Source organism: Eubalaena glacialis, chromosome 20 (genome assembly GCF_028564815.1).
Source record: "Eubalaena glacialis isolate mEubGla1 chromosome 20, mEubGla1.1.hap2.+ XY, whole genome shotgun sequence".
Lineage (NCBI taxonomy): Eukaryota > Metazoa > Chordata > Mammalia > Artiodactyla > Balaenidae > Eubalaena > Eubalaena glacialis.
Genome location: NC_083735.1, coordinates 36891292 through 36917466, shown reverse-complemented (window position 1 = coordinate 36917466; position 26175 = coordinate 36891292). Strand labels below are relative to the sequence as shown.

Here is a 26175-nt window from a genome sequence, read left to right as displayed (position 1 = left end):
ACAACCTCTTTTTAATATCCTAAAAGGAAGTCCTGATCCTTCTTCCCCTCGCATTTTAACTTCTGATGCTCAACAAGCACTCAAGCTTGTAAACAAAGCGATACAATCTGCTCAGCTAACTAGAGTTGAGCCTTCTTTACCTATATTGTTAATAATCTGTGCTACTGCACATACCCCTACCGCCTTATTATGGCAAGAAACAGGAATTCTTGAATGGATTCATATGAAAAATACGCCTAATAAAGTCATTACACCTTATTATGAGTTAGTGGCAACCCTTGTTCAATTGGGTCGCAGAAGAAATATCCAATTGGTTGGATATGAGCCAAATTCAATTATTATACCTTATACTGCTTATCAATATTCTTGGCTTTTGTTTGCCTCTGATTTTTGGGCTCTTGCTTTTGCTGGATATTCAGGAACTATTGATAATCATTACCCTTCTAATAAACTTCTTCATTTTGCCACACAGCATCTATTTATTTTTCCTAAAACTATATGTTCAACTCCTATTCTTAATGCCCCAAATGTTTTTACTGACGGTTCTGCCAATGGTGTTGCTGTGGTTATTTCTGATGACTTACTTCATAAAGAACAAACAGGTCATACCTCGGCCCAACGAGTTGAATTGCATGCAATTTCCTTAGTTTTTCAAATCTTTTCACATTGTTCTTTTAATCTTTATACGGATAGCCATTATTTGGTTACTATTTTACATAACATAAAAACCGCTATTATTGGAAATACAGTCGATTCTCAATTGTTTCAAACTTTCCATCAATTACAAAAGGTTATTCATCAGCATGACTTTCCTGTAGCCATATTACATATTCGAGCCCACTCAGGCCTCCCTGGCCCATTGTCTTTGGGAAATCAATTGGCTAACGAAAATACAAAGACTATAGCCTTAAGTTTATCTCAACCTCAGGATCTTGCTACACAATCCCATAATTTACATCATCAATCTGCTGCTATGCTTCAGAAACAGTTTTCTATTTCCAGAGAAACAGCTCGATACATTGTTAAGTCTTGCTCTAAATGCTTACCCCACCTTCCTGTTCCACAATTTGGAGTCAATCCTCGGGGTTTACTCCCTCATCATCTTTGGCAAATGGATGTTACTCATGTTCCCTCTTTCGGTAAGTTACAATTTATTCATGTAACTGTTGATACTTACTCTAATTTTATATGTGCTACGCCTTTGGCTGGGGAATCTACTAAATATGTAATTACTCATTTGTTTCATTGTTTTGCATCAATGGAAATTCCTAAAGCTTTAAAAACAGACAATGCCCCAGGATATATGAGTAAAGCTTTTGCTAATTTTTGTGCAACTTTCCATAGTTCGCATAAAACAGGCATTCCCTACAATCCTCAGGGCCAAGGTATTGTAGAACGTGCCAACCAACAATTAAAAATTACATTACAAAAAATAAAAAAGGGGGAATATAATAGATCCCCTCAAATTATGTTAAATCATGCTTTATTTATTTTAAATTTTTTAATTTTGGATGCATTTGGCCACGCGCCTTATGAACGATTGTTTACAGGTCTTTCTGGAACCCCTCCGGAAAAGGCGCTTGTTAAATGGAAAGATCCTATGACTAATCTTTGGCATGGACCAGACCCTGTTTTAGTATGGGGAAGGGGCCATGTTTGTGTTTTTCCTAGGGAAGCAGACTCTCCTCGGTGGCTCCCGGAGCGCTTGGTTCGACATTACCATGCCAATGAACGCCCTGACTCGAAGAATGCGTCGCCTGAGGCTCTCGCAATCGGACGCAGCGCAGTCCAACCGGTTCCCCCGACGGATGAGGAGAATGCGGCGACGGAATAGGAAATCAAGTTATGGCTTTAAAATTGAAAATGCGTTTGATTTGTCATGCTAAATATACTTGGATCTGTGTAACTCAACATCTATATAACGATTCACAATGGGATTGGGAGAAGGTTAAAATGCATATATTAAGTGTATAGACTGATGGACACATTAGCCTTGATATTCAAAAGTTAAATGCCAAAATACAAGCCATTCAAGAGGCCCACCTGGACGAAGATGGACCCCAAAATTTGATTCAAGGACTATTAGATCAACTATAATGGTTAAATCCGATGCAATGGATTCACGGAGGGCTCTCGGGCCTGATATCAATTGGTGTGCTACTTTTACTGGTAATTAGTTTATTGCCCTGTATTATCAGATTTGTAACAGGGCGCCTTGCTGTCTTGCGTCAGGATGTTCATGGCTTAAAGCTACATTATCAAGCTTTAAAAAATAATAAAAAAGGGGGAAATGTGGTAGCCCCCAAGCTGTAAGCTTAATCAGCTTTGTGCTTTCCGGAGAACTGCTTGTCTCTTTCTAGGTATGCACTCCTGACTCTGTGGTTTTGAGCGTAAAAAAGGAAATGGCTGGAGGCCAGTTTCGTTCCAGGAGCCTGCTCTGGATCTAAAGAGCCCCTGGTTGTTCCCCAGAAGAAGGACGTGCTGCCCTAAGGGGAAAGTCTGTATCTCCAAAGAATGGCCCATAAAGCATGCTGACGCATAGACAGGTGGCAACAGGATTATGTGGAAAACAAGGTTTACTAATTTATTGCCTTCTTTCTGTTCCTTAACTAACCTATATATATGATTATGCTCTTTGAATAAACTTGCCTTGCAACCATCAGTTGTCTTGGCTCTTCTGATCCCATACTGGTGCTTTTCAGTTCCTTACCCCTCACCGCCAGAACTATCAGCTTTCTGCAGCCGGTCTGCGGCAGCCCTCATTACGAAAAAGGAAAATCTTCGCGTTTCCAGCTTAATCTCGACCCGGGGCCAATGCACACTCCCACCTCCCACGCCGAGACGGCGCCCGGGCGCGCCGAGGTGGGGCTGGAAGCTGCTCGCGCTCTCGGGAGGACCCGTCCCCTCTCCCCGCGCGCTCGGACGCGGCGCGGCCAGACCCACGTGGACTCCAGGCGGGGGCGGCCGGACCCACCGCCGGGGTCGCCGCCCGGGGTCGCGGGGAGGGGCCGGGGGCGGGGCCAGCGCCGCGCCGCGAGGCCGGGGAAGGGAGCCGGGCTGCACTCACGCGCCCGGGGGGCGGCACCGGGGCCGTCGCGGCGTCCCTGCGGTTCGCACACTGAGAGGGGGGCGGGGGGGGGGGGGGAAAGACCTGGCTCCTCGTTCCATCCGGAAGCCGCCGGGCCGGCAGGAAATGACGAAGCAGAGGTCGTCCGGTCCGTGCGGTAACCGGCTCCTCACGTCCGGCCGCGACTGCGTGGGAAAGAGCGCCGAGCGGAGCAGCCGGGCCGCGTGCCGCCTGCAGAGCGAGCGGCGTGAGTGGCCCTGCCCCGCCCCTCCATGCGCGGGGAGGGTGAGAGGAAGGGGAGGGAGCCCGAGGGCGCCCCCAGCCCCGCGCCCGGCCGTCCCAGCTCCTCTGCCGCCGCGCCCCAGGCCGGAGGGAACAGTGAGGCCCGCAGCTCCAGAATCGCGGATCGAAAGGGGGAAGCCGCCGCCTGCGCAGCGCAGGGCACCCGGGATGGGGGGATGGGGGAGATGGGGAGGATGGGGGGGATGGGGGGTGGAGCGGGCGCGCTTCAGGATCGCACCGCGCGCAGCCCGGGGCGGCCGAGCCTTGGCGGCTCCGGCCCCCGCCGCCTGCCGGGGTGGGGGTTACATTGTCTGCCCGCTAGACTGCTCCTCTTTCCGGGACTGGCAGGTCTCACGAGTGTGGGCAGGGCCGGAAGCGCCCACGTTTGGGAGTCCAGCGTGCGACTCGCTAGCCTGGGTGGTTTTGGGCGAGTTGTGTACCCAGCCCCCCACCCCGCGTCGTCTGCCAGGTGGAGCTTTCGTGCCTCCCAGCAGGGTGATGGTGACAATGAAATGCATATGTGGACTGCCCAGCACAGGCCCCTCAGATGTTAATTGCCTTCGTCTTGCTGGTTGAAGCCCTGTGACCTTGTACCCTCCCGCTTCAGCAACCCAAGCCTTTAGCGTTTCAGAGGACTGAGGGAAAACCATATTGATGCGATGGGTTGTGTTGTAAGGAGCTCGTAGACCTGTATGAGTGACTCCAATCTGAACTTGTTTCAAAATAGCAAAGCTCTAAGTGAGAGACGAACTGGATAACATTCAAGACATGATGACAAGTGATCCTCAAAACGGAACCACCTAGACATGGCATCGGGAACCCCAAATACGGGAAAAATTTTAAAACTTAATGATACAGCCGCTTGATCCCAAGAAGAGTACTAGTTCTCTACTTAAAAGTTTGTCAAACTGAATCAAGCCCCAGTTGTCACATTTTGCCAACTTTATCTCTGGATAGTTACGTTCAGCTCATCCTAGCAACTCCTTACTGAAATAGTTCAAGCACTAATTTACAGGAAAAATATGTGAAAAAGGTGCAGTTTTCTCAGAAAAGCCTTGAATGACAATCCAAGCACATGATGGTCTTGCTGAAACATCCATTAACTTGCCAGGAACGAACCACTGTAACGCCCCTGGGTGCTTTAGACTTAGAGGGAGGCTGTGAGGTGTGCAGTAGCCGCTCAGCAGGTGTGTGTGTGTACACTTGGTTAGACTGTGGCGAGCTGGGAGGGCACCGGTCATAGTTCAGGCCACATGGGAGCCGTGGTCTGTACTGTGACTTTGTACAGGACCATTCCTTATTCCTGGCAGTCTTACAAAGGCATGCCATTGGTCATGATGGAGGACCAAGCAGGAAAGGCCTACCCTCGGTACAAGTCTTTCACAACTGTACTACTAAAAATAACTCAAGTGCGTGTCCCCAGAACAGTAGTGTCATTGGGTACCAATCAAGTTGTATAATTCACAGTAAGATTTCACCATTCTTGGTCAGCAGAATTTCAGAATCCTTCTCTAAGTATAATGAAAAACTGGCATATTTGTAGGAGGAGGAAGACAGCTCTGTAGGAATACACCATTTATTGAGTGGCACATGAACAGAATTTTGTGGAACACTGAAGCAAGAAATTCACCTGGCTCAGATCCAGTCAGGTGTTAGGAAACAGGTAGGAAACACTTGCATAGTGTGTCAGATAAAGGGCACCTGCAAAATGTTTCAGTAGCCATTGTTAAGTCTGCTCCCCGTTTCTTCTCCAATTTGTTAGTAACGCCCAATCCTGAAACCTGCCACCGTCACTGCATGGCCGTGCCGGCCCTTCCGCAGCACCTCAAATCAGACCTCTGAAGTCATCTCTTATGGCCAAAAACAGTCATCGTTATTTTGTTTTGGCACCAATGAAAATCTAGAAAAAAATTCTAGATTCCATTGTAAAGACAATTATAGTCTCTGATGTTCCAAAAGTTTCCATTCCTAAGGTAGGCTGATTACTTACTATGAATAATGTTACATCCAGAGAAACTCTGGAGTTCAATTTTAAGGAATAAGAATTGAAACTCTGAATAATGCCAAATCCTCCTGCGCCTCCCACTCTCTTAAAAAAAAAAAAATCCATAGCCAATCTTTAATATCTAGGAATTGGGTATGTTTAATGATTTAATAATATTTAGATCTTGCATCTATAAAGTTTTAAGTTCTGTTTTTATTATTCTCTGGCTAATTTTTAAAAGACCAATCTTAATGCTCATCAGACACCAATAGATGTTTCAGAGGAATGACTCTTGCCCTCAATGTCTAGAATTTAAGTTAAGTGGCCATTCACGATACTCACTTTAATACAGTCTGTCCGCAAACGTCTGACAGAGACTTCAGGTGCCTGAACGGGGCCAACATGCCACCTGGCCTGGGAGCAGACCCCAAGGAAATTTCATTCATTTTATGCAGAGGCAAACTGTAAGAAAGAAAACAGACTCTGCCCTTAATGTACACTTATTAACTTACTGAGCCAAATCTACACTAAGGACCATTTTGGGGACTTCCCTGGTGGCACAGTGGATAAGACTCCGTGCTCCCAGTGCAGGGGGCCTGGGTTCAATCCCTGGTCAGAGAACTAGATCCCACGTTGCATGCTGCAACTAAGAGTTCACACGCCACAGCTAAGGAGCTGGCGAGCCGCAACTAATGAGCCCTGGAGAGGCAACTAAGGAGCCCACCTGCCGCAAGTAAGACCCAGTGCAACCAACTAAATAAATAAATATTTAAAAAACAAAAAGAAAAAGACCATCACTCTCCTTTAAAAAAAAAAAAAAAAACATTTTGGAGGCTCACAGGACAGATTGCAAGATATTTCAGTGGAGGAATTTCTGCAATGCCTTCACTGTTGTAGGATGTCTAGAGAAAGTTGCAAAACAATTTCTTGGACATTCCAGGTACTTTTTTTCCTTGGTATTAGAAAATGACTATCTTAGTAGAAACTACAGTACAGTTATCACCTGTCATTTGTTCAGTGTTTCTCCTTTTGATAGAGTATCTAAAACAACACTTCTGAATTTCTTTCACATATTAGGTCATTTTACTTAGACTTACAAGAGCAGAACTTTCTCTTTAAGGAAAAATTCAATGAACTTCCCAAATGCAGATAAGAAACCAGTAGCTGTCCCTTGCTACTTGATACACTTGCTGTTACCATTCATTTTCTGTGGGAATGTCCAAAGAATGCATTTCCTTGAATAGAAGTCACAGCTGTGTAAATAGCTAAAAGTAACTTTTTATCCCATAGCTTCCACAGTGGGCCAGGAGGCCAAAACTAGATAAAACTGCAGACATTTTCGTTTTCCAGGTGTGTCAGGGGCCTGTGGAAGAGCGCGGTCCTGGCTGGCGCATCTCATCCAGACTGCTGTCACGAGTCTAACGCTGTCCTTCTCTCTTAGCATCCCAGCCAGTTGTGTGGACCTCTGTTTTAAGCATTCAGTTGCTTTCATCTGGGTGATAGTTACAGTTTGGAAACCGTGCAGTGACATTTCAACCCATATCCTTTTAGAAATATGATTTTTTAATCCCGAGTTTGAACCTTTATGTAGGAGCTGTGGTGTTTCAAAGTCAGAAATAGGCGAAAATGTGTTCCATGTCTTAGTGATCTAGACCAGGGTTGGCCAACATTTTCTTAACGGGCCAGATGGTAAACATTTTAGGCTTTGAGGGCTGTGAGGCAAAAATGGAAGATGCTCCATTTAAAATGTATCCGTTTAGACATGTAAAACCATTCTTGGCTCCTGGGCCATACAAAGACAGGCAGGGGGCTGGAGCTGGCCAGCAGGCCCTCTTGTTTGCCAGCCCTTGTCCAGCCATCACACCATCACTAACTGAAAGAAACCCTGCCCTCTTTGCTGCCTTACAGTCCCATGCCTGGCGGTTACGGAGTGATGGGTGACGAGGGCTCCATCGATTACAGCGTTCACGAGGCCTGGAATGAAGCCACCAACGTGTACCTGGTAGTGATCCTTGTCAGCTTTGGGCTCTTCATGTATGTGAAGAGGTAAAGGCTTTAGATTCTCAGGGTTGATAAGAACCTGGGCATTTATAAGTTTTGCAGGTTTGTTTGTTTGATCTAAGTTAAATGCACAAAAATAATTTCATCAGCATTTTTGTTCCTGCTATGAAATCACTGTCTAGTCGGGTCAGCCCTCACATACTGGACACCAGGATTTGGCTTGGAAAACCCAGTTGCTCTGAGAGATGGGGATTTAAGTGCAGCTCTTGGCACCCAGACCAGCTGCTCTATACTCCTATTCTATCATTTCTGGCACAGCTCAGTTTTCTCATTCAGCCAGCTTCACTGTCACCCTTGGATGAGCACGTATTTGGGGCCAATGTCCCTGAAACGCACAAACTCTAACTCCTATGTGTTCAGCAATTCTGTCTTCGCACATTTCAAGCCCTCCCTTCTGTTTCTTGTGCATAATATTGGTATGATCCAATTACTTGTCTGTCCATCCCCCAAAACTCAGTCCCCTGAGAACGAGGACTTCTATTTAACCTTTGTGTCCGCGATGTGCCACATGGTGTAAATCCTCAATAAATACTTCTTGCTGTGATTCCAGATGCTGTAGCGTAATTCAACTGTTCTTTTCCACGCTCCCTGGCTCCTTTCCTTCAAGTACAAGTTAAAAAGAATGCACGGTGAGGGGCGTGCTTTGAAGAGGAAAAACAGCAGTAGTTGGATTGAGCTGCTTCTGCCCGTAGCCAGGTGCTTCGTGGCGTCCTCTACCAAGGTCAAAGGCATTAGACAGTTCAGGATAATTAGTCAACCAAGAATAATTGATGCTCGGCCCAGGGAACAGTTCAGACCCACACTTGCCACGGGACCTGCAGGCTCGCCCTTCCCGACCCTGAGACCCCTGAGCCGCTGGCCCACTGGCCGCCTGGACCCTCGGGGGAGCGGGTGGGGCGGGGGGCAGGAGGCGAGAGGAGGCCTCCACAGAGCATGGGGGAGCCACTGGCAGGTAACAGCCTTCCCCTAAAAATAGCCACCGTCTCCTCCCCACCCCACTGTTTTAAAGGCAGAGACAGGCTGTTGTTAATTTTAACTAGATGACCCACTAAGACCATGCTACTCTATTTAAGAAATCGTTTATTCATTGTTTTTCAAAATTAAGGTCTGCTCACATTCTGTTTATTCTCTGCCTGCAATAACTTAGCTTTATTTGCATGACATGAGAGGGAGGGAAAAAAAAAATCATACTTTTTTTGTCTGAGCATTTTTCCGTACAACAGGGCTCTTTTGCGGGGATTGAGGGGAGACACTTTGTTGTATGAAGTGGGCGTGTTCAGCTACTGCCTTTTCTTTCTTATAACCCTATGACTGTACATGTACAGCTTCATACTTCTAGTGAAAGAAAGAATACTTGAGCCCAGGAAGCATCTCACGGGAACAAAATAGAAGATGGACTCATGGCCACTTAACGTCCTTTTAATGCAGCTTCTGGTTACTACGATCGTGTGAATGTTACAGTCCTACAGCTATGAATACAAATCCATTTTCTGCATTGGTTTTGTGTTTTAGAAATAAAAGGAAAATTATGAGGATATTCAGTGTGCCACCTCCAACCGACACTCTGTCAGAGCCCAACTTTTATGACACAATAAGCAAAATTCGTTTAAGACAGCAACTGGAAATGTACTCCATTTGTAAGTATATTCTGTGCTTAATTACATACATAAGCATATTTAAAATAAACTCTTTGGGGTTGAGTCTCATTGGCAAAGGTTGTCAGAAATAGCTGATAATGACACAGGGAACTATATTCAATATCCTGTAATAAACCATAATGGAAAAGAATATGGAAAAGAATATATGTATGTATATCTGAATCACTTTGCTGTACACCAGAAACTAACACAACATTGTAAATCAACTATACTTCAATTTAAAAAATTTTTTTTTAATTTTAAGAAAGAAATAGCTGGTAATGAAAACGTAGGGCCTTTTTTAGATGCTCAACACAGGATCAGCAAACCCGGTTCGCATGAAGGTAGTGTTTCAGGACACTTCACTCATTTGGGGCCCTTCCAAGACCCTGAGAAGAGCCCTAGCAACGTGTTTCACGTTTTGAAAATTTGGCAGAAATTAGATGCCTTAACAATCGGTGAGGCCGCTGTCTCATCCTTCTCTAATTTCCCTCCTTTGCACTTCCCTCGTGTGCAGTGGCGTTGAGGTGGCCAAGAGCATTTTGGGGATCTGGCTGAGGGGACGTTGAGTTGAACCTACTTTAGTTTAGGTTTGAAATTTTGTGTTTATAGAGTTTGCAGTCACTTGTATTACAATTAAATTACTATGTGCTGCAGCCATAGCAGTATAGGAACGGCTTCCAGGCCAGAGGTTATTAACATGTCCTGTGGTATTAAACCCTGTGAGTAAGTGGTGGAGAAGAAACAAAGGTTAAAGAGCATGGAGCCAGGATGAATTGTACATCCAAGCCACAGCCTTTGATGCCACCATTTAAAAAAATGAGGTGTGGTTTCCATGGTGTATCATTAAATGAGAAAAGGCAAGATGTAATTATATATATGCTAGGGTACTGCTCCTTTAAAATCAAATGACCAAAACATCCCCATCTACGTGTAATAAAAATGTTCTATAGAATTTTCTTTTAATTGAAGTATAGTTGATTTACAATGTTGTATTAGTTTCAGGTATACAACACAGTGATTCAGCTATATATATATATATATATATATATATATATATATATATATATATGTTCTTTTTCAGATTCTTTTCCCTATAGGTCACCACAAAATATTGAGTATGGTTCCCCGTGCTATACAGTAGGTCCTTCTTGATGATCCACTTTATATACAGTAGTACGCATATGTTAATCCCAACCTCCCAATTCATCCTCCCCCAACTCCTTTCCCCTTTGGCAGCCAGGAGTCTGTCCTCTATGTCTGTGGGTCTATTTCTGTTTTGCAAATAAGTTCATTTGTATCTTTTTTTTTTTAAGATTTCACATGTAAGTGATATCATATGATATTTGTCTTTCTCTGTCTTACTTACTTCACTTAGTATAATGATCTCTAGGTCCATCCATGTTGCTGCAAATGGCATTATTTCATTCTTTCTTATGGCTGAGTAATAGTTCATTGTGTATATATATATATATATACCACATCGTCTTTATCCAGTCATCTGTATATGGACATTTAGATTGCTTCCATGTCTTGGCTATTGTAAACAGCACTGTAATGAACATTGGGGTGCATGTATCTTTTCAAATTATAGTTTTCTCTGGATATATGCCCAGGAGTGGGATTGCTGGATCATATGGTAACTCTATTTTTAATTTTTTAAGGAACTTCCATACTGTTTTCCATAGTGGCTGTATCAATTTACCTTCCCACCAACAGTGTAGGAGGGTTCCCTTTTCTCCACACCCTCTCCAGCATTTATTATTTATAGACTTTTTGATGATGGTGATTCTAACCGGTGTGAGGTGATACCTCATTGTAGTTTTGATTTGCATTTCTCTAATAAATAACAATGTTGAGCATCTTTTCACATGCCTGTATGTCTTCTTTGGAGAAATGTCTATTTTAGTCATCTGCCCATTTTTTGATTGGGTTGTTTCTAAAAATGTTCTGTATAATTACACAAGCCTGGAGGAAGGCTTGGAAAGATACACATCAGATTATTAACATTCATTACCTTGATGGGAACACTGTGGGACTCGAGGGAAAAGATTGGATATTTTTAAAAGAAAGATGTCTGTGTGTTTGCGCGCACGCATAAAAAGAAGCAAGAAAGAGTGATCAGCAAGATGTTACTGGTATATGTCTCGGGTGGAGTGGAATTTCAGGTAAAAAGTAGAAAAAACATATATATATTTTTTACACAAGTAGAACCTCTAGAAACTTCTTCAGCATAAATTTTATCCTGAGAAGTAGTAACAGCAATTCCTTTGGGGAAAGGAGCTGCAGGACTAATCAGGTGGGAGGAAGGTACACCTTCCCTGTTTCCTCTTTTGTCCCTTTTGCATTCATGTGTTACTAGTTCAGAATAAGAAGTAAAACTGAATGTAACAGAGCAGCATTATTCACAGTAGCCAAAAGATGGAAACAACCCAAGTGTCCTTTACTGATGGATCCACAGAATGTGGTCTATACGTGCATAGGATGTTATTAGCCTTTAAGAGGAAGGAAATTCTTCTTTTTTTTTTTTTGGCTGCATTGAGTCTTCTTTGCTGCACGCGGGCTTTCTCTAGTTGCAGTGAGCGGGGGCTACTCTTCGTTGCGGTGCACGGGCTTCTCATTGCGGTGGCTTCTCTTGTTGTGGAGCACGGGCTCAGTAGTTGCAGCACGTGGGCTCAGTAGTTGTGGCTCGTGGGCTCTAGAGCGCAGGCTCAGTAGTTGTGGCGCATGGGCTTAGTTGCTCCACGGCATGTGGGATCTTCCCGGACCAGAGCTCGAACCCATGTCCCCTTCACTGGCAGGCGGATTCTTAACCACTGCGCCACCAGGGAAATCCCAAGAGGAAGGAAATTCTGACACATGCTACAACACGGATGCACCTTGAAGACATTATGCTTCGTAATTATTTTTATTGTGAAGTGAAAGAAGCCAGTCACAAAAGAACAAATATTGTGTGATTTCTCTTCTGTGTAGCAAATTCACAGAGACAGAAAGCAGAATCGTCACCAGGAGTGGGAGAGGAAGGAGTGGGGAGTTACTGTGTCACGAGGACAGAGGTCAGTGTGGGGTGATCAAAAGAAGGGTGCTGGTGGTGGCAGCACAACAGTGTGAATGCAGTTAATGTCCCTGAACTGTACACGTAAAAACGGTTAACATGGCAAGTTGTATGTTTTTCTATTTCACCTCAAAAAAAAATATCCTTAAGAAAATTTAAGTATTTAAAAAACAAAAACAGGGAACCAGAAGCTCTGTATAGAAAATTATAAATAAAGAGTTAGGTTTTCATTGATGCCTAGTCAAAACAGAAGTTTGTGGGAGTTCCCTGGTTGCCTAGTGGTTAGGATTCGGTGTTTTCACTGCAGAGGCCCGGGTTCGATCCCTGATCAGGGAACTAAGATCCCACATGCCTGGCGGCACAGCCAAATACAAAAAACAAACAAACAAAAACCAGAAGTTAGATCCTATCAAAAAATATTCAGTAGTATAGCATACACAATTATAAAGCCAGTGTACAGCTGTTTTTCTTCTTTGATGAGAATGGCATAAAATGAAATTTATCAGAACACCTGTGTTTGTAAGGCATGTTAGTTTCCTGTTGCTGCTGTATTACCACAGATTCAGTGGCTTAACACAACACAGATCTTACAATTAGAGATTAAAAGTCCTACAGCAGATTCACTGGCTAAAATCAAGGTGTCGGCAGAGTTCTGTTTCTTTCTGGATGCTCTAAAGGAGAAGCTGTTTCTTTGCCTTTTCCAGCTTCTAGAAGCCACCCGTGTTGCTTGCTTTGTGGCTTCATTCCCCCATCCTCAAAGCCAGTAGCACGGCATCTTTCTGATCATTCTTCCATTTTTATAGCTCCTTCTCTCTCTGAACTCTGCCAGGAAAGGTTCTCTGATTTTCAGGGCCCCTGTGATCAGGTTGGGCCAGATAATCCAGGGTAATCCCCCTTCTCAAGGTCCTTACCTTAAACACATCTTTAAAGTCCCTTCTGCCCCAGAAGGTAACATATTCACAGATTATGGGGATTAGGATGTGGACATCTTTGGAAGCCATTGTACTTGTAAATAGTGAGTATTTGCACATTTAAAGAGTTCCATCGCAGGGACTTCCCTCGTGACACAGTGGTTAAGAATCCACCTGCCAATGCAGGGGACACGGGTTTGAGCTCTAGTCTGGGAAGATCCCACATGCCGCGGAGCAGCTAAGCCCGTGCGCCGCAACTACTGAGCCTGCGCTCTAGAGCCTGTGAGCCACAACTACTGAGCCCACGTGCCACAACTTCTGAAGCCGCGCGCCTAGAGCCCAAGCTCTGCAACAGGAGAAGCCACCGCGGTGAAAAGGCCGCGCATCGCAACAAAGAGTAGCCCCCGCTCACCACAACTAGAGAAAGCCCGCGCCCAGCAACTAAGACCCAACAACGAAGACCCAATGCAGTCATAAATAAATAAATAAATTTATTTATTTATTTAAAAAATAAAGAAATAAAAATAAAGAGTCCCATCACATTGCATCATTCTTAGTGCTGATGGCATATCTAGTCCTGACTTAGTCTGGAGGTTCAAAAGGAAATAGCAAACAAAATTCTTTTCCTTAAAGAGGACTCTCAAAATTGTAAAGCTTTCGGCCACAATAATCTGGATCCACCCTGAGTATATAAACAAATAGTATTTCTTCCTTGGCTGGTAAAAACTTAATGAAGAGACTGAAAGTTTGAAAGCCAAGCAGTGAATGACATTTGCAAAGACTTTAGCCCTGCACTGTCTCTAGTTTCAGGTTAAGACCTTCAATAAATATTTCTCAGAAGCACAAAAAGAACACAGAATTGCAAGGCTGTTTTTTCTTCTAGTTTATATTACTGACAATGTTCAGTAAATCTCTTAGACTTGTCATTTAAAATATAGTCAAATTCCTTACGATGTGGACAAAAGCACTATTATTAACTTATCTTGAGGTGGAGATGCAGAATGAGAAAGAAGGACATTACAAAATGTTAATTTAAGTTTAGTAGCTTAATTAGTGTTTACCCTATATTTCAATGCTCTGAATAATCATGATGTACAAAACAATAATAATAAACATCCAAAAATGGATATCAGCACTGCTGAGAAATTAGAGGATCATGAAGTATAATAAATTTCCTCTAATGAATAAAAAATTGTTTAATTCTAAGCTAATTCTTTACTGAGAATCATGACTTGACTGTGATTTAATGATGTGAGCTCATAATTATTTTGCGATTTTATTAATCATATCTCCTTTTTTCTTGCTTATTGTTTTGTTTGTTTTTCAATAGCCAGAAAGTATGATTATCAGCAGCCACAGAGCCAAGCTGACAGTGTACAGCTCTCATTGGAATGAAATCTCAGAAGATGAGCCGCAGAAATGATTGTTGTTCAAGAGTGCAGTCTCCTCACGCTGCTAAATCACGAGCAGCATTTTTTTAAAACTTCTGTCTCCATAAAATCATTTTATTTGTGACTTTTCCCCAAGTTTTTGGTGTTTTGTTTCACTTTTTGAAACCTCATCTCCAAATCATTTGTTCCACAAATTAGAAATTCCTCAAAAGGCCTGAACACAGAGAGTCTGCACGTACTTAGGAAGATAGACTATCACCAGAGACGGTGACTTTACCTTGTGAAGACTTTGATCCCTTCAGGATACAATCAGGAAATAAAAACACATCTTTGGAAGCAAGAGTCTGGAGCTGATGCCACTTTGGAACTTTTTTGCCAACTTAAAAAATAAAAATCTAATCATTGGAATAACTTCCTCTTCGACTGTGTTCTGGGATAAATATAATATGGATAACGGACTAACGTGTGTTCTTACGGCTGTTGTTACCTCTAACCGAATTAACCGTCTTTGCTACTTCAGAATTTGCACAGTAAACTGTCTTTTCTGCGTTGTGAAATTGTGATACGCACCCCCCTGTTAATTGTAGAAGTTTTCTGTGACTGGAGTTTGTTCCCCTTAATTGTATTCCCAGGAGTTTCTTCCACCAGAAGAGTCTTCTTTCAGCCCTGCTGGGGCTACACTGCGGCCTACGTGGGCAGCTCTGACTGGTGTCAGCAGCTTGCTTTTGGGTCATGTGACCATCAGTCTTTAATGTAACTGTATGGTTTCTTAGGCTTTTTTAGCATAAGCTTCCCTGCAGACTCTCATATCTTGTACCATTTTTGTACTGTACATTGAAATGTTTTCGCCCAGTTTTTCATATTTATTTAAATAAAAGCTGGTTGGAGATAGTGGCAGGGAAGTTCAATTGTCCATGTAACTGTCCATAAATTCGTTTTTGAATCAAAACTATAAGAGTTAGAGTTAATATTTCAAGCATTTTTGCCTTTTCCTTTATAATTATGAAGCAAAGAATATAAATCTTAAATGAAAAGGTTTAGACCAAATAAAATCATTTCAGGGAAGTTGCATTTACTTTTAAAATTTAAATCTTTCAAATATATATATTATGTTGTACAAGGTGAATTGTTGACCAAATGGAATAATTCTTTCTTAACTCACAGATGAGTTTGAACGCACCGCCCGTATGTAGAATGAATACTCGGACTGAAGGATTGTAAACAGTTACAGTTATGGCCTGGGGATAGCAGAGCAGCAAGGGGACAATCTTCTTAAACTTTGCTTTGCTCTCATGTAATCAGGAGCGGGAGCGCTTTACCTGCTGTCCCTGATGTGTGGCACAAATCTGGACAAATTACGAAAACTGGCTATCTCAGCTGATTTGTACGGTGTACCTAAATAAATATCAACCACAACGAAATGGACTGTGATGGTTTTTTATTTGCATCCACTAGACAGAGACAGTCACGACTAAAACCTGACAGGTCATTTGGTGAGCGTGGAACTCTGGCAAGTGAGAGAGGAAGATTCCTCCTCATTTCTTCTCTAAAGCCCGCTGATGGGAGTCACGCCTCCACCAGCAGGATCAACAGCAAGTCCGCCTTTGAAGTTTCCTCTCTGCTTCCACAGCTGAGCTGGGAAAGCGGGGGATGCCCTGCAGCCACACTTCAAAGGGACACCAGTTGATTGTCCTGCTTCTGCCCCTGAATCCACCAAGGGTTCAATGGAACTATTTTCTTTGGAAGAAAAAAGGCATGACTAATAAACAGGTCAGGAACACTTGTGTTCTCTGTTTCCTCTTTTCTCTCTTACTGCATGAGACGCTCCGCGGTAAGCATGGAGGGGCAGCCTCCCTGGGTGCACAGCTGGGCCCAGCCCGCTGCTCCAAGGAGCACAGATGCTTGCTAATGACCCCACACCGTTTCAGGTGGAGTTCCTGATAGGATTCATCAGAAAACGAGATGCAGAGTTTAGGGTGAAATTGCTGTAACGTCGGAAATATATTTAAGTATTGAGTAAAAATAAGAGAGAAAATGGTAATAAAAATAATTTCAGATATTAAGAATAAATGTATCTTAGTACTATATATAAAATAATCAACAAATTTCATATATCACTTATATGTGGAATCTAAAAAAATGATACAAGTGAACTTATTTACAAAAGAAACTTACGGTTACCAAAGGGGAAAGGGGTGGGGGAAGGATAAGTTAGGAGTTTGGGGTTAACATATACACACTACTATATATGAAATAGATAACCAACAAGGACCTAGTGTATCACACAGGGAACTCTACTTAATATTCTGTAGTAACCTATATGGGAAAAGAATCTGAAAAAGAATGGATATATGTATATGTAAAACTGAACCACTTTGCTGTACACCTGAAACTAATACAACATTGTAAATCAACTATACTCCAATATAAAATAAAAACTTTTTAAAAAGAATAAATGTATCTTAGAAAATACAATTAAAGAGAGAAGGGGGCTTCCCCGATGGCACAGTGGTTAAGAATCCACCTGCCAATGCAGGGGACACGGGTTCGAGCCCTGGTCCGGGAAGATCCCACATGCCGCGGAGCAACTAAGCCTGTGCGCCACAACTACTGAGCCTGCGCTCTAGAGCCCGCGAGCCACAACTACTGAAGCCCGCGCACCTAGAGCCTGTGCTCCGCAACAAGAGAAGCCACCGCAATGAGAAGCCCGTGCACCACAATGAAGAGCAGCCCCTGCTCACCACAACTAGAGAAAGCCCGCGCGCAGCAACGAAGACCCAACACAGCCAAAAATAAATAAATAAATACATTTATTTTTTAATAAAAGAGAGAGAGAAGGGACCAAAGCATATTACAGGGAGCCAGGTGATTCATTCAACACACAGGTATGGAGGACAAACTCTGTGCTAGCCATATGTCATCCTCTATAGGCTATTTGATTCTAAAGACAGAATCAGAATAGGAATAGGTGCTGGAGAACCGGAAGTAAAAAGGACACCTGGCTTATATCCAACCTGTATGCAAAATAGTGAGGCTCATAGAAGAGGGACTGGAGCTTAGTCTTAAACTATTTCCCACTTGACACCCTAATAAATCCAGAGCCAGACTCACACAAAACTACAAAGCAAGAAACATTTCCCACCTGTCTTTTTGTCCCTCTTCAGCCTCCTATCAGTCTCTTTGGGCGAGACAGGTCTTGACTGAGGATTTAAGAGTGGGGATGAGGAATTAAGCCAAGAACCAAGGAGGTGGAAGAACATGGAAACTTCCAGCAGCAGGTCGTCTTTCTTCTATCCTGGACCTCTCGCCCCAAAATAAACGAGTGACCTTTAGCACTGGAGTCTATGCTGACCTTTATTTTATTTAGATATAGTGAAAAGCTAAAGCCATTTATGCAGCATTCCACACCCGAGGTAGGAAGGTGATAAGTCAAAGGGGAAGCCAATCACTGTCTGGGGTTATTGGTAGCCGTTCAGCACCAAATTTGATACTGAAGGACCACTGTGCTCTTCACGTCTTTTAGTTTTGATGTTTCTAGTTCCAAAGTTTCTTTCTTCTCTTCCAAATCAAGAAATGACAGAGGTCTCACTGTTACGAAAGAGTGGCTCCATCCCAGGGAGTTGTATGAAAAAAATATTTTGACAAATTGCAAGCTAGCTGAAGAAAGTTGGGGCTTTTTAACTGCAACCAATATTGATGTTATTAAACTCAACTGCAAATGCTTTTGGCCTCAGATATCTGAGAAAAAAAAATGCACCACATAAATGTAAAGTATTTATCACATAACAAGTTAATGTATGTTTATTATATTCATTTTGGGGGAAGGGATTGCAAGTGTCTCTGAATAACATTTTATCTTGAGGTTTTAAAAAAAGGCCCATTTAAGTTGACTACAAGCTAATATAAATCTTGTGTCTGAAATGCTTTCTAGTGCCCAGTACTGGAACGGTAACTAGCCCAAAGTAAATACTTGGTAGGTAGTTGCTGAAATAATTAATTTACTGGCAACAATTTACAGAATTGATGTTTATTTTTTATATTTTTAAAAAGTGTTTGTAGGTTCTGTTTCTGGTAATGGAGGAATAATTGTGTCAGACTAACTCTTTTACAGATAATGAGTTCAGAACAAAACATAAAAACAGCTATCTGAAGGAAACCATAAGCAGACAAACCAGGAAGAAGATGACGCTTGAAAGAAGGAACGGCACTGGCTGAGATTTGTGTTTATATGGGTTTTTTGCCTGAAGGTATTTCTTAGTCCACCCGTTGAGAATAGTTAGAACTCAAGGAGAAAGCTACAGTGAAATTAGTTTGAGGAACGGGGCAGTGTTCCGAGCTTCTAGGCTGAAAAGTGAGGGGAACATCACAGAAAGAAGTGAACCCCAGAAGGGGGCACCCCAAAATATACGTGTAAATTCTGCCAAGTCCTTGGCTGATCCCTGAATTACGAATCTACATGAGAGACCCTAAGGAGACTGACAGAAAACAAACAGCTGAAAGGCTGAAAGAACTAAGCTGGGTATTCAGCTGTTGCCTACCACTGGAGATACAATTTGAATCCTGCCAAAGTAATTACCTGCTAGAACAAAACTCAACACTTTTCAGAGAAGATAAAAGAATCTAGGGTCTCTAACACTGTATCATCCACAATGCCCAACATACAATCAAAAATTATAGGAATGAGAAGAGCAGGAAAATGTGATCCACGGTCAAGAGAAGAAATGGGACAATGTGGTCCATCAAGAGAAAAAACAGTCAATGTAAACTGACTCCAAGATGACCCAGATGTTGAATTATCAGACAAGGACTTTAAAGTAGCTGTTACAAATATGTTTAGATAAATGAAATACTTTCAGGTAAATGATAATTGAAAGGCTTTATCATCAGCAGATCTGCTGTAAAAGAAATGCTAAAGGAAGTTCTTTGGGGGAAAAAAAAAGAGAAGTGACAGCAGCTGGAAACTCAAATCTAAGCAAAGTCTAGGCATAATGAATGACCAATTGGGGAAAGACAATGATGGAGCAAGTAAGGGCTCTTATCAAGTGGGAATAAAGAGTATATAGGACGTTTTGTACTATTTTAACATTTCTATAAGCTTGAAATTCCTTTTTTAAGTTATAGAAAAAGTATTTGTCAGTCAATTTCTTAGTCAACCAGAATCTATTTTTTGTGTCACACCAATCATTGGCAAAACTGAAAAACAGGCAGTGTGTCTGAAGGTGTCTTGGACAACATTATGCTTCTTTCTTCTCTACTTCTTCACACAGTATCCAATATCCTTCTGTCTATCAAAATCTATTCCAAGAAAGAATCTAAAACACACTTCCACAAAAGTATAAATGACTGATAAAACAGGGTGTTTGTTTGTTCTGCATTTTAACAGAGAGAGCCTTCAGCTGGAAAGGAATGAAGTTTTCAGGCATTACAGAGAAGTTTAATTTTTAGGCATAAGAGAGCCTTTACGGCCTCTGAAATCATTGTGTAAGCAATTAACTAAACTCCACATATTCATTTGGCTACCACATCCAATTCTGCCCTTCTCCATCATCTTAGTTCAAACTCTAGCAATCAGAATGTCACCTCTTCCCCACCAAAATGATTAAATGCATTGGAATCCCTAAATAAGAGAGTGATTCTACAGTTTTGTATCTGTTAAAACAGTCAACTCTGTCTCATCCCAGTGAGGTAGGAAGAGAGATGAGCTTTTGGTTACCATTTTACAAATGAGGAAAAGAGAACAACGGGATTGACTCTTCCAGTCCTGAACTTCTGCAATACTGAGAAATGTAAAGATTAAATGGGAAGAAATGTCTCCAGGGGCAAACAGAGAGAGGTACGAAGGCAGGTATATAAAAAGGCAGTTTCTGACAAACATATAGTTTGCTGTCAAGTTTTTTCTTTATCCACTACAGTGGATACTTTAAAAATTCTAGGTGTTTAACAAATAATCACTTAATTAAATCATCCAAGAAGGCAGCCAGGCCTATGGAACTGTTTTAATAGTTTTCTATTTTTTCCCAGTGCAAGAGAGTAATAGTGTTTCTACCATCCTTGCAGCCCTTGCTAGAAGTCCTGTATACTTTGTGACAGTGATTAAACTCCAACAACATATAGTAGTTTATTTTATTTTATTTTTTTAGTGGCTTACAATAACAAACATTTATTTTCTCACAGTTGAAGAATTTGAGAACAGGGTCTCTGGGTGGCTCAGGGTCTCTCGAGGTAGCAGTGAGTACGTCAGCCTTCAGGTGGGGTCACCTTCAGCCAAAGGCTGGAAGGGCTGCTTCCAAGGTGGCTCCCTCACATGCTGATGGCGGGAGACCTCACTTCTTCACCATGTGAGCTGTATCATGTTAATACCCTCCCAAAAGCAAAAAAAAAGGATGGATTTATTTTCCTTAAAATATCCCAGAGCACAGTAAGTATACTATATATTTTTAAGGTGTTACAATTTTAAATATATATACAATTATTCTTCAAAAAACATTGGTAGTTAAATCTCAGTTCATCGTACCAATGAAAATGGTCGCATGGAAAGTCAAAAAAAGCAAACAGTCCCAAAACATTAACCTTTTGTGTGTGTGTGGTTACACATTTGCCTTTCCAAATTCATTTTGCTACACCAGTATTTTAATTGGTTTGTGATTTCTTAAACTCATTCACCCTAACAGTAAAGTCCAGCAAATGCAAAGCTCTTTGAATTCCAAAGGGAACAAAGCTGGCCTGGGGCTGTGAAGGGATTGCAGGTAATCTACAGATTTGCTGGTTGATTTCAGACAATCTTTAGCAGACCAATTCCCTCGTTTGAAAGAGTAGTCATGGTGCAGGTTTTTACAAATTAATTTCTCTGTTGTTACATTCAGGTTTAGTAGATTACCACAGCATCACATTTTGAATTTACTTAAGTCACCATCTCCCACAATTTATAATTCTTAAGCAAAATCTAATGGATCTAGAGATTATCATACTAAGTGAAGTAAGTCAGACAAAGACATATATATGTCACTTATATGTGGAATCTAAAAAAATGATACAAATGAACGTATTTGCAAAACAGTGACAGATTCACAAACATTGAAAACAAATTTATGGTTACCAAAGGGGAAAGGAGGGGGGGATAAATTAGTAGGTTGGGATTAACATATACACACAACAGTACTATGTATGAAATAGATAATCAACAAGGACCTACTGTATAGCACAGAGAACTCTACTCAGTATTCTGTAATATCCTATATGGGAGAAGAATATGAAAAAAGAATGGATATATGTATATGTATAACTGAATCACTTTGCTGTACACCTGAAAATAGCACACATTGTAAATCAACTCTACTCCAATATAAAATAAAAATTTTTAAAAATCTAATGACATTACTGTCTTATATATCAGCAAAATATCAATCAATAAAGCATTGTTGATTGGAAACCAACTAAGGCTGAGGAAATATGTCAACAGTCCAGAACACAGGAAGGGACATTGGCCTGGCTAATTGCAGACAAACTTCAAGCACCTGTTTTGAGCTATCAAGGCCTTTATCAGCAAATCTTTTTGGGAAAGGGGTCGCTCCCTTTCTTCCTTGAGACTTTTGGTCATCAGAGTTAGTTTTCTCTTTTCATCTTCAAGACCCGTGACGTTTTCTGCAGACGACTGGAGATTGGGTTTTAGAAATGCCAGTTCCAAGGGCAGATTTTCATTTATCTACAGATGATGAGTGAATCAAAGTGGTTGGAAAAGTGGTTACTTACTCAAAATTTGCTTATTTAGTTGCATTCTAATTTACTTATGGTTCTGGATGTTTTTGGCTACTTCTTAGGTGCCTTACTTAATAGCCTGTGGCCTGTTGCCATAGTGAAATAGAATTAATAACAACTCTTAGTTATGCTAACTTAATATTTGTAAAATATATGCTTTGTTTGTTTATTAAAAGGAAAAAAGACGCCGGAAAATCAAGTATGCTTCAAAAGAGTTACAAAATTTTTAAAAACACTAGTCCTTAATTACTGTTGTGGAGAACTTCGAGCTGAATGTATTAACCATACACTTACTGTTCTGCTAGCTGACAGCTTTGACTGACGCTTGATGTTTGCTTTTTCAAGCTATTTGAGGGTAAATTTAGCTTGAAACAGTTCTGAATAGAGGGAAGCCACTTCATGGTCCAAACAATCCGTTTCCTTTTGAACTCTATTATAACCTGTGGTTTTTGGCCAATCAGAAGGATCTAGTTCATCTTTCTCCTAAGAAGTTAAAATGTAATTTGAATTTGATTTAGTTTGTATCAAGTCACATTTAATACAATCAAAGACAATTCTTCATTTCTGTATGTTTCAGGACAATTTTGAAAGCACCAATAGAGATACAAAATGAACTAGGTAATGGTTTAGTTAATAGAACACAGAATTTGAAACCTGAGTTCCAGCCTATTTCTATCTGTGTGGTATGTATTTGAATTTGAGCATAGCTCACTAACCTCACCAGGCCTCAATTTGTTCACCTGTTAAATGGAAATAAGACTGCCTTTACCCCAGGGATGTTCACATCCTAAATGTTATACCACCTGATCCCCTGGGAAGGCGATGGAATGATCCTTGGTGATGTTCAGTATTTTTTTACTGTGTAATCAATGTCTATATTTAAGAGCTCGAAAGAGCAGAATCAGACAAGGATGGAGGCCCTACAGCCTCCTGGCCGCTACAGCATGTATTCTTCAGCTTTCTCTGCAGTCCCAGGAAAAGCAGCCAGCTCATGCAAACGTGTAAAGTACAGGAATAAGCATCAAACAAAACTGCCACATGTGAACACACAGCTAGGTATCTCACGACATCGAAACACCTTTGGTCTCTGTGTCATCCTTCAAGTAATGAAAATACCTCCATTTTTTCCAGATGGAAATATGGGCACAGAGAGGCCCAACGTTAAAAACCAGAATTATGTGGTCTCCTGAGATCCTTGTCACTCTGTGCTTCTTATGATTCTCATAGAAACAGAATGGTTTGGAGGTTCAAGCATTGTTTGCAGTAGAAAATAATGCAGATGTTACTGCTGGGGAATAAATTAGCACACCTAATTTATCAACCTTATTCAAGTCCCTTGGAGATCAAAGAAAAGTCAAGCAAATTGCAGCAAGTTTTCCTTACAGTATTTTTAGAGTATCATTCCCAAATACTCAAATATAGAGGATTCTTTCCTTTTCTTTGTATTCATTTGATTACCCCATAGTTTATAAATCACACGTCTGTGTTTTGTACACTTTGTACCAGACAAGTCTGGGCATGCAAAGCTTGTAGCCAGTTCACAAAAGCCACTTAACATATTTGTTTGTCATTTAAGTTATGACTTTGAAAACAAAAGAAGACAAGGGCTTTCACAGTGACAGGCAGGTTTACATAAGCTGCTGCACAAACTAAATTCAAAATAACTCTAGTTCGTATTGAAAAAGTTATTCTTTCATTGCCGCTCTGTCATAACACTCTTTGATATTTTTTAAAATATCCCCAGTAATTAATAAGTATGACACAAAGCTTTCCCTACCTCTTCTCCTGTGTATCCTTTTTGTAAGTCACAGAAACTGCAGCCACCAAGGCTTTCTACTGACGATTGGATGAAGTCTTGCTTTTCCTCCAAAGCACTTATCCTGACACGCTGTAAATCAGGAAAAGAGCCAAGAGACATAGGCTTAGGAGCACATATAGGATGTGGGGTTGGTTCATTTGCTTCTTTCTAGTATCTCTTTCTGCTCCAGTTTCAGTTCAGTTACTCAAGAATATGCAAGTTAAAAAAAGAAGAAGACTCCTACAGTGCAGGTACCATCAGTGACCCAGTGAGCACAAAGTCAGGAGGTGTGTGTGGCGGACGTGCATCCGAGGGGCTAGCAGTGTGAGCTGTGGCCCGAGAAAGACCTGATTTCCATCCCAGCTCTTTTTCTACCGGCAGCGCTCTGCGTCCTTACCTATCAAATGGAGATAATAACTCCCACCGCAAAGAACTACTTTCAGGGTTAAATGAAATTCCCCATGTTAACTGCTCAGCATAGTGTCTGACAGTATGTGTTCCGTAAGAATTGTTGTTACTCGCTTTGAGCCAGCCTATTTATTTTATGCTAAAAATAAAGTAAAGCGTTGCTAGGATGAATCAAGAAAAAAGACCATTCTCAGGAATGAAATATTTGTATGATATAATTTTTAAAATAATGGAGTTTCTTACTTTCAGTAACATACAGTAACAGAACATGCATAGATTATGACAAACCTGTTTAATGAACAAATAAGAACCACTTAGAATTATCATAGCAGGATATCATGGAAAGGGGGTTAGATCTGCTTGCTTTCAATTCTACCTTTATTCCTTGAGCAAATTTCTTTATCTTTGATCTTTAGCTTCATTGTTTGTTAAATAAACTCCTGGAAGGGGTGTAGTGAGGATAAGATATTAAAACAAAATATATGTCTGTCCATCGGTCTAGGATAATATATTAAAGCTATATACATATCTATCAATCTATCTATCTGCCTATCTATCTATAGAGAGAGACCACACAATAAACTATATAGAGTAGTGATTATTCCAATATTATGATAAATTTTTTTTACTGCAAGTAAGATTTTTAAATTAAGTGCTAAAAATTAATATGATATATGTAAACATTCTCCTTGCAAAATTATTTGCATAATTGCTTACCTAATCCTTTTGTCATTTGTATAATTAAAACTTAACCTGAAGGGAGGTGTGACTGTGATGGGCACATGGGGTGGGGGGGAGCGAGTTTCTATTTCTTGACCTGAGTGGTAATAACAAGGGTGTATCCACCTTATCATTATTAATTAAGCTATACATTTGTTTAGTGTGGGTTTTGGTGTCTGTGTTGTATTATACAATAACATTTGTTTAAAATAAAAACTTCACTCAGTACAGTAGCCAAGACATGTAAGCAACCTAAGTGTCCATCAACAGAGGAGTAAAAAGATATATATATGTATATGTGTATATATATATATTTTCATTCCCCCAATGGAATATTACTCAGCCATAAAAAGAATGAAATAATGCCATTTTCAGCAACATCAATGGACCTAGAGATGATCATACTAAGAGAAGTATAAAGACAAGTGACAGAGAAAGACAAGTATCATATGATATCGCTTATTTTTGGAATCTAAAAAGATGATTCAAATGAATGTATTTACAAAACAGAAACAGACTCACAGACATAGAAAACAATCTTATGTCACCAAAGGGGGTGGGGGTGAGAGCTAAATTAGGAGTTGGGGATTAACATATACACACTACTATATATAAAATAGATAGACAACAAGGACTGACTGTATAGCACAGGGAACTAAATTCAATACCTTGTAATAACCTATAATGGAAAAGAATATACATATATACATATATATCACTTTGCTGTACACCTGAAACTAACAAAACATTGTAAATGGGGCTTCCCTGGTAACGCAGTGGTTAAGAATCTGCCTGCTAGTGCAGGGGGACAGGGGTTCAATCCCTGGTCCGGGAAGATCCCACATGCCGCGGAGCAACTAAGCCCGTGCGCCACAACTACTGAGCCTGTGCTCTAGAGCCCGCGAGCCACAACTACTGAAGCCCGTGCGCCTAAAGCCCATGCTCCACAACAAGAGAAGCCACTGCAATGAGAAACCCACGCACCACAACGAAGAGTAGCCCCTGCTCGCCACAACTAGAGAAAGCCCGCGCAGCAACAAAGACCCAATGCAGCCAAAAATAAATAAAATAAAATAAATACATTTATAAAAAAACAAAAAACATTG

The 26175-nt window shown here is 41.2% G+C and overlaps 1 protein-coding gene across 2 annotated transcripts; it reads left to right on the top strand.

Moving 5' to 3' along the window:
* Nucleotides 1-3143: 3143 nt before the first annotated feature.
* Nucleotides 3144-15809, top strand: LOC133081257 (small integral membrane protein 19-like). Of its 2 annotated transcripts, XM_061177357.1 has the most exons (5): nt 3144-3314; nt 7242-7379; nt 8907-9031; nt 12005-12087; nt 14328-15809. In XM_061177357.1, exons 2-5 carry the CDS (start codon nt 7246-7248, stop codon nt 14418-14420), a joined length of 435 nt encoding a protein of 144 aa, XP_061033340.1. In that variant the 5' UTR covers nt 3144-3314; nt 7242-7245; the 3' UTR covers nt 14421-15809. The 2 variants fall into 2 exon arrangements, with proteins under 2 accessions (XP_061033340.1, XP_061033341.1); XM_061177358.1 differs by lacking the exon at nt 12005-12087 and having other exon boundaries at nt 3157-3314.
* The last annotated feature ends 10366 nt before the right edge of the window (nt 15810-26175 follow it).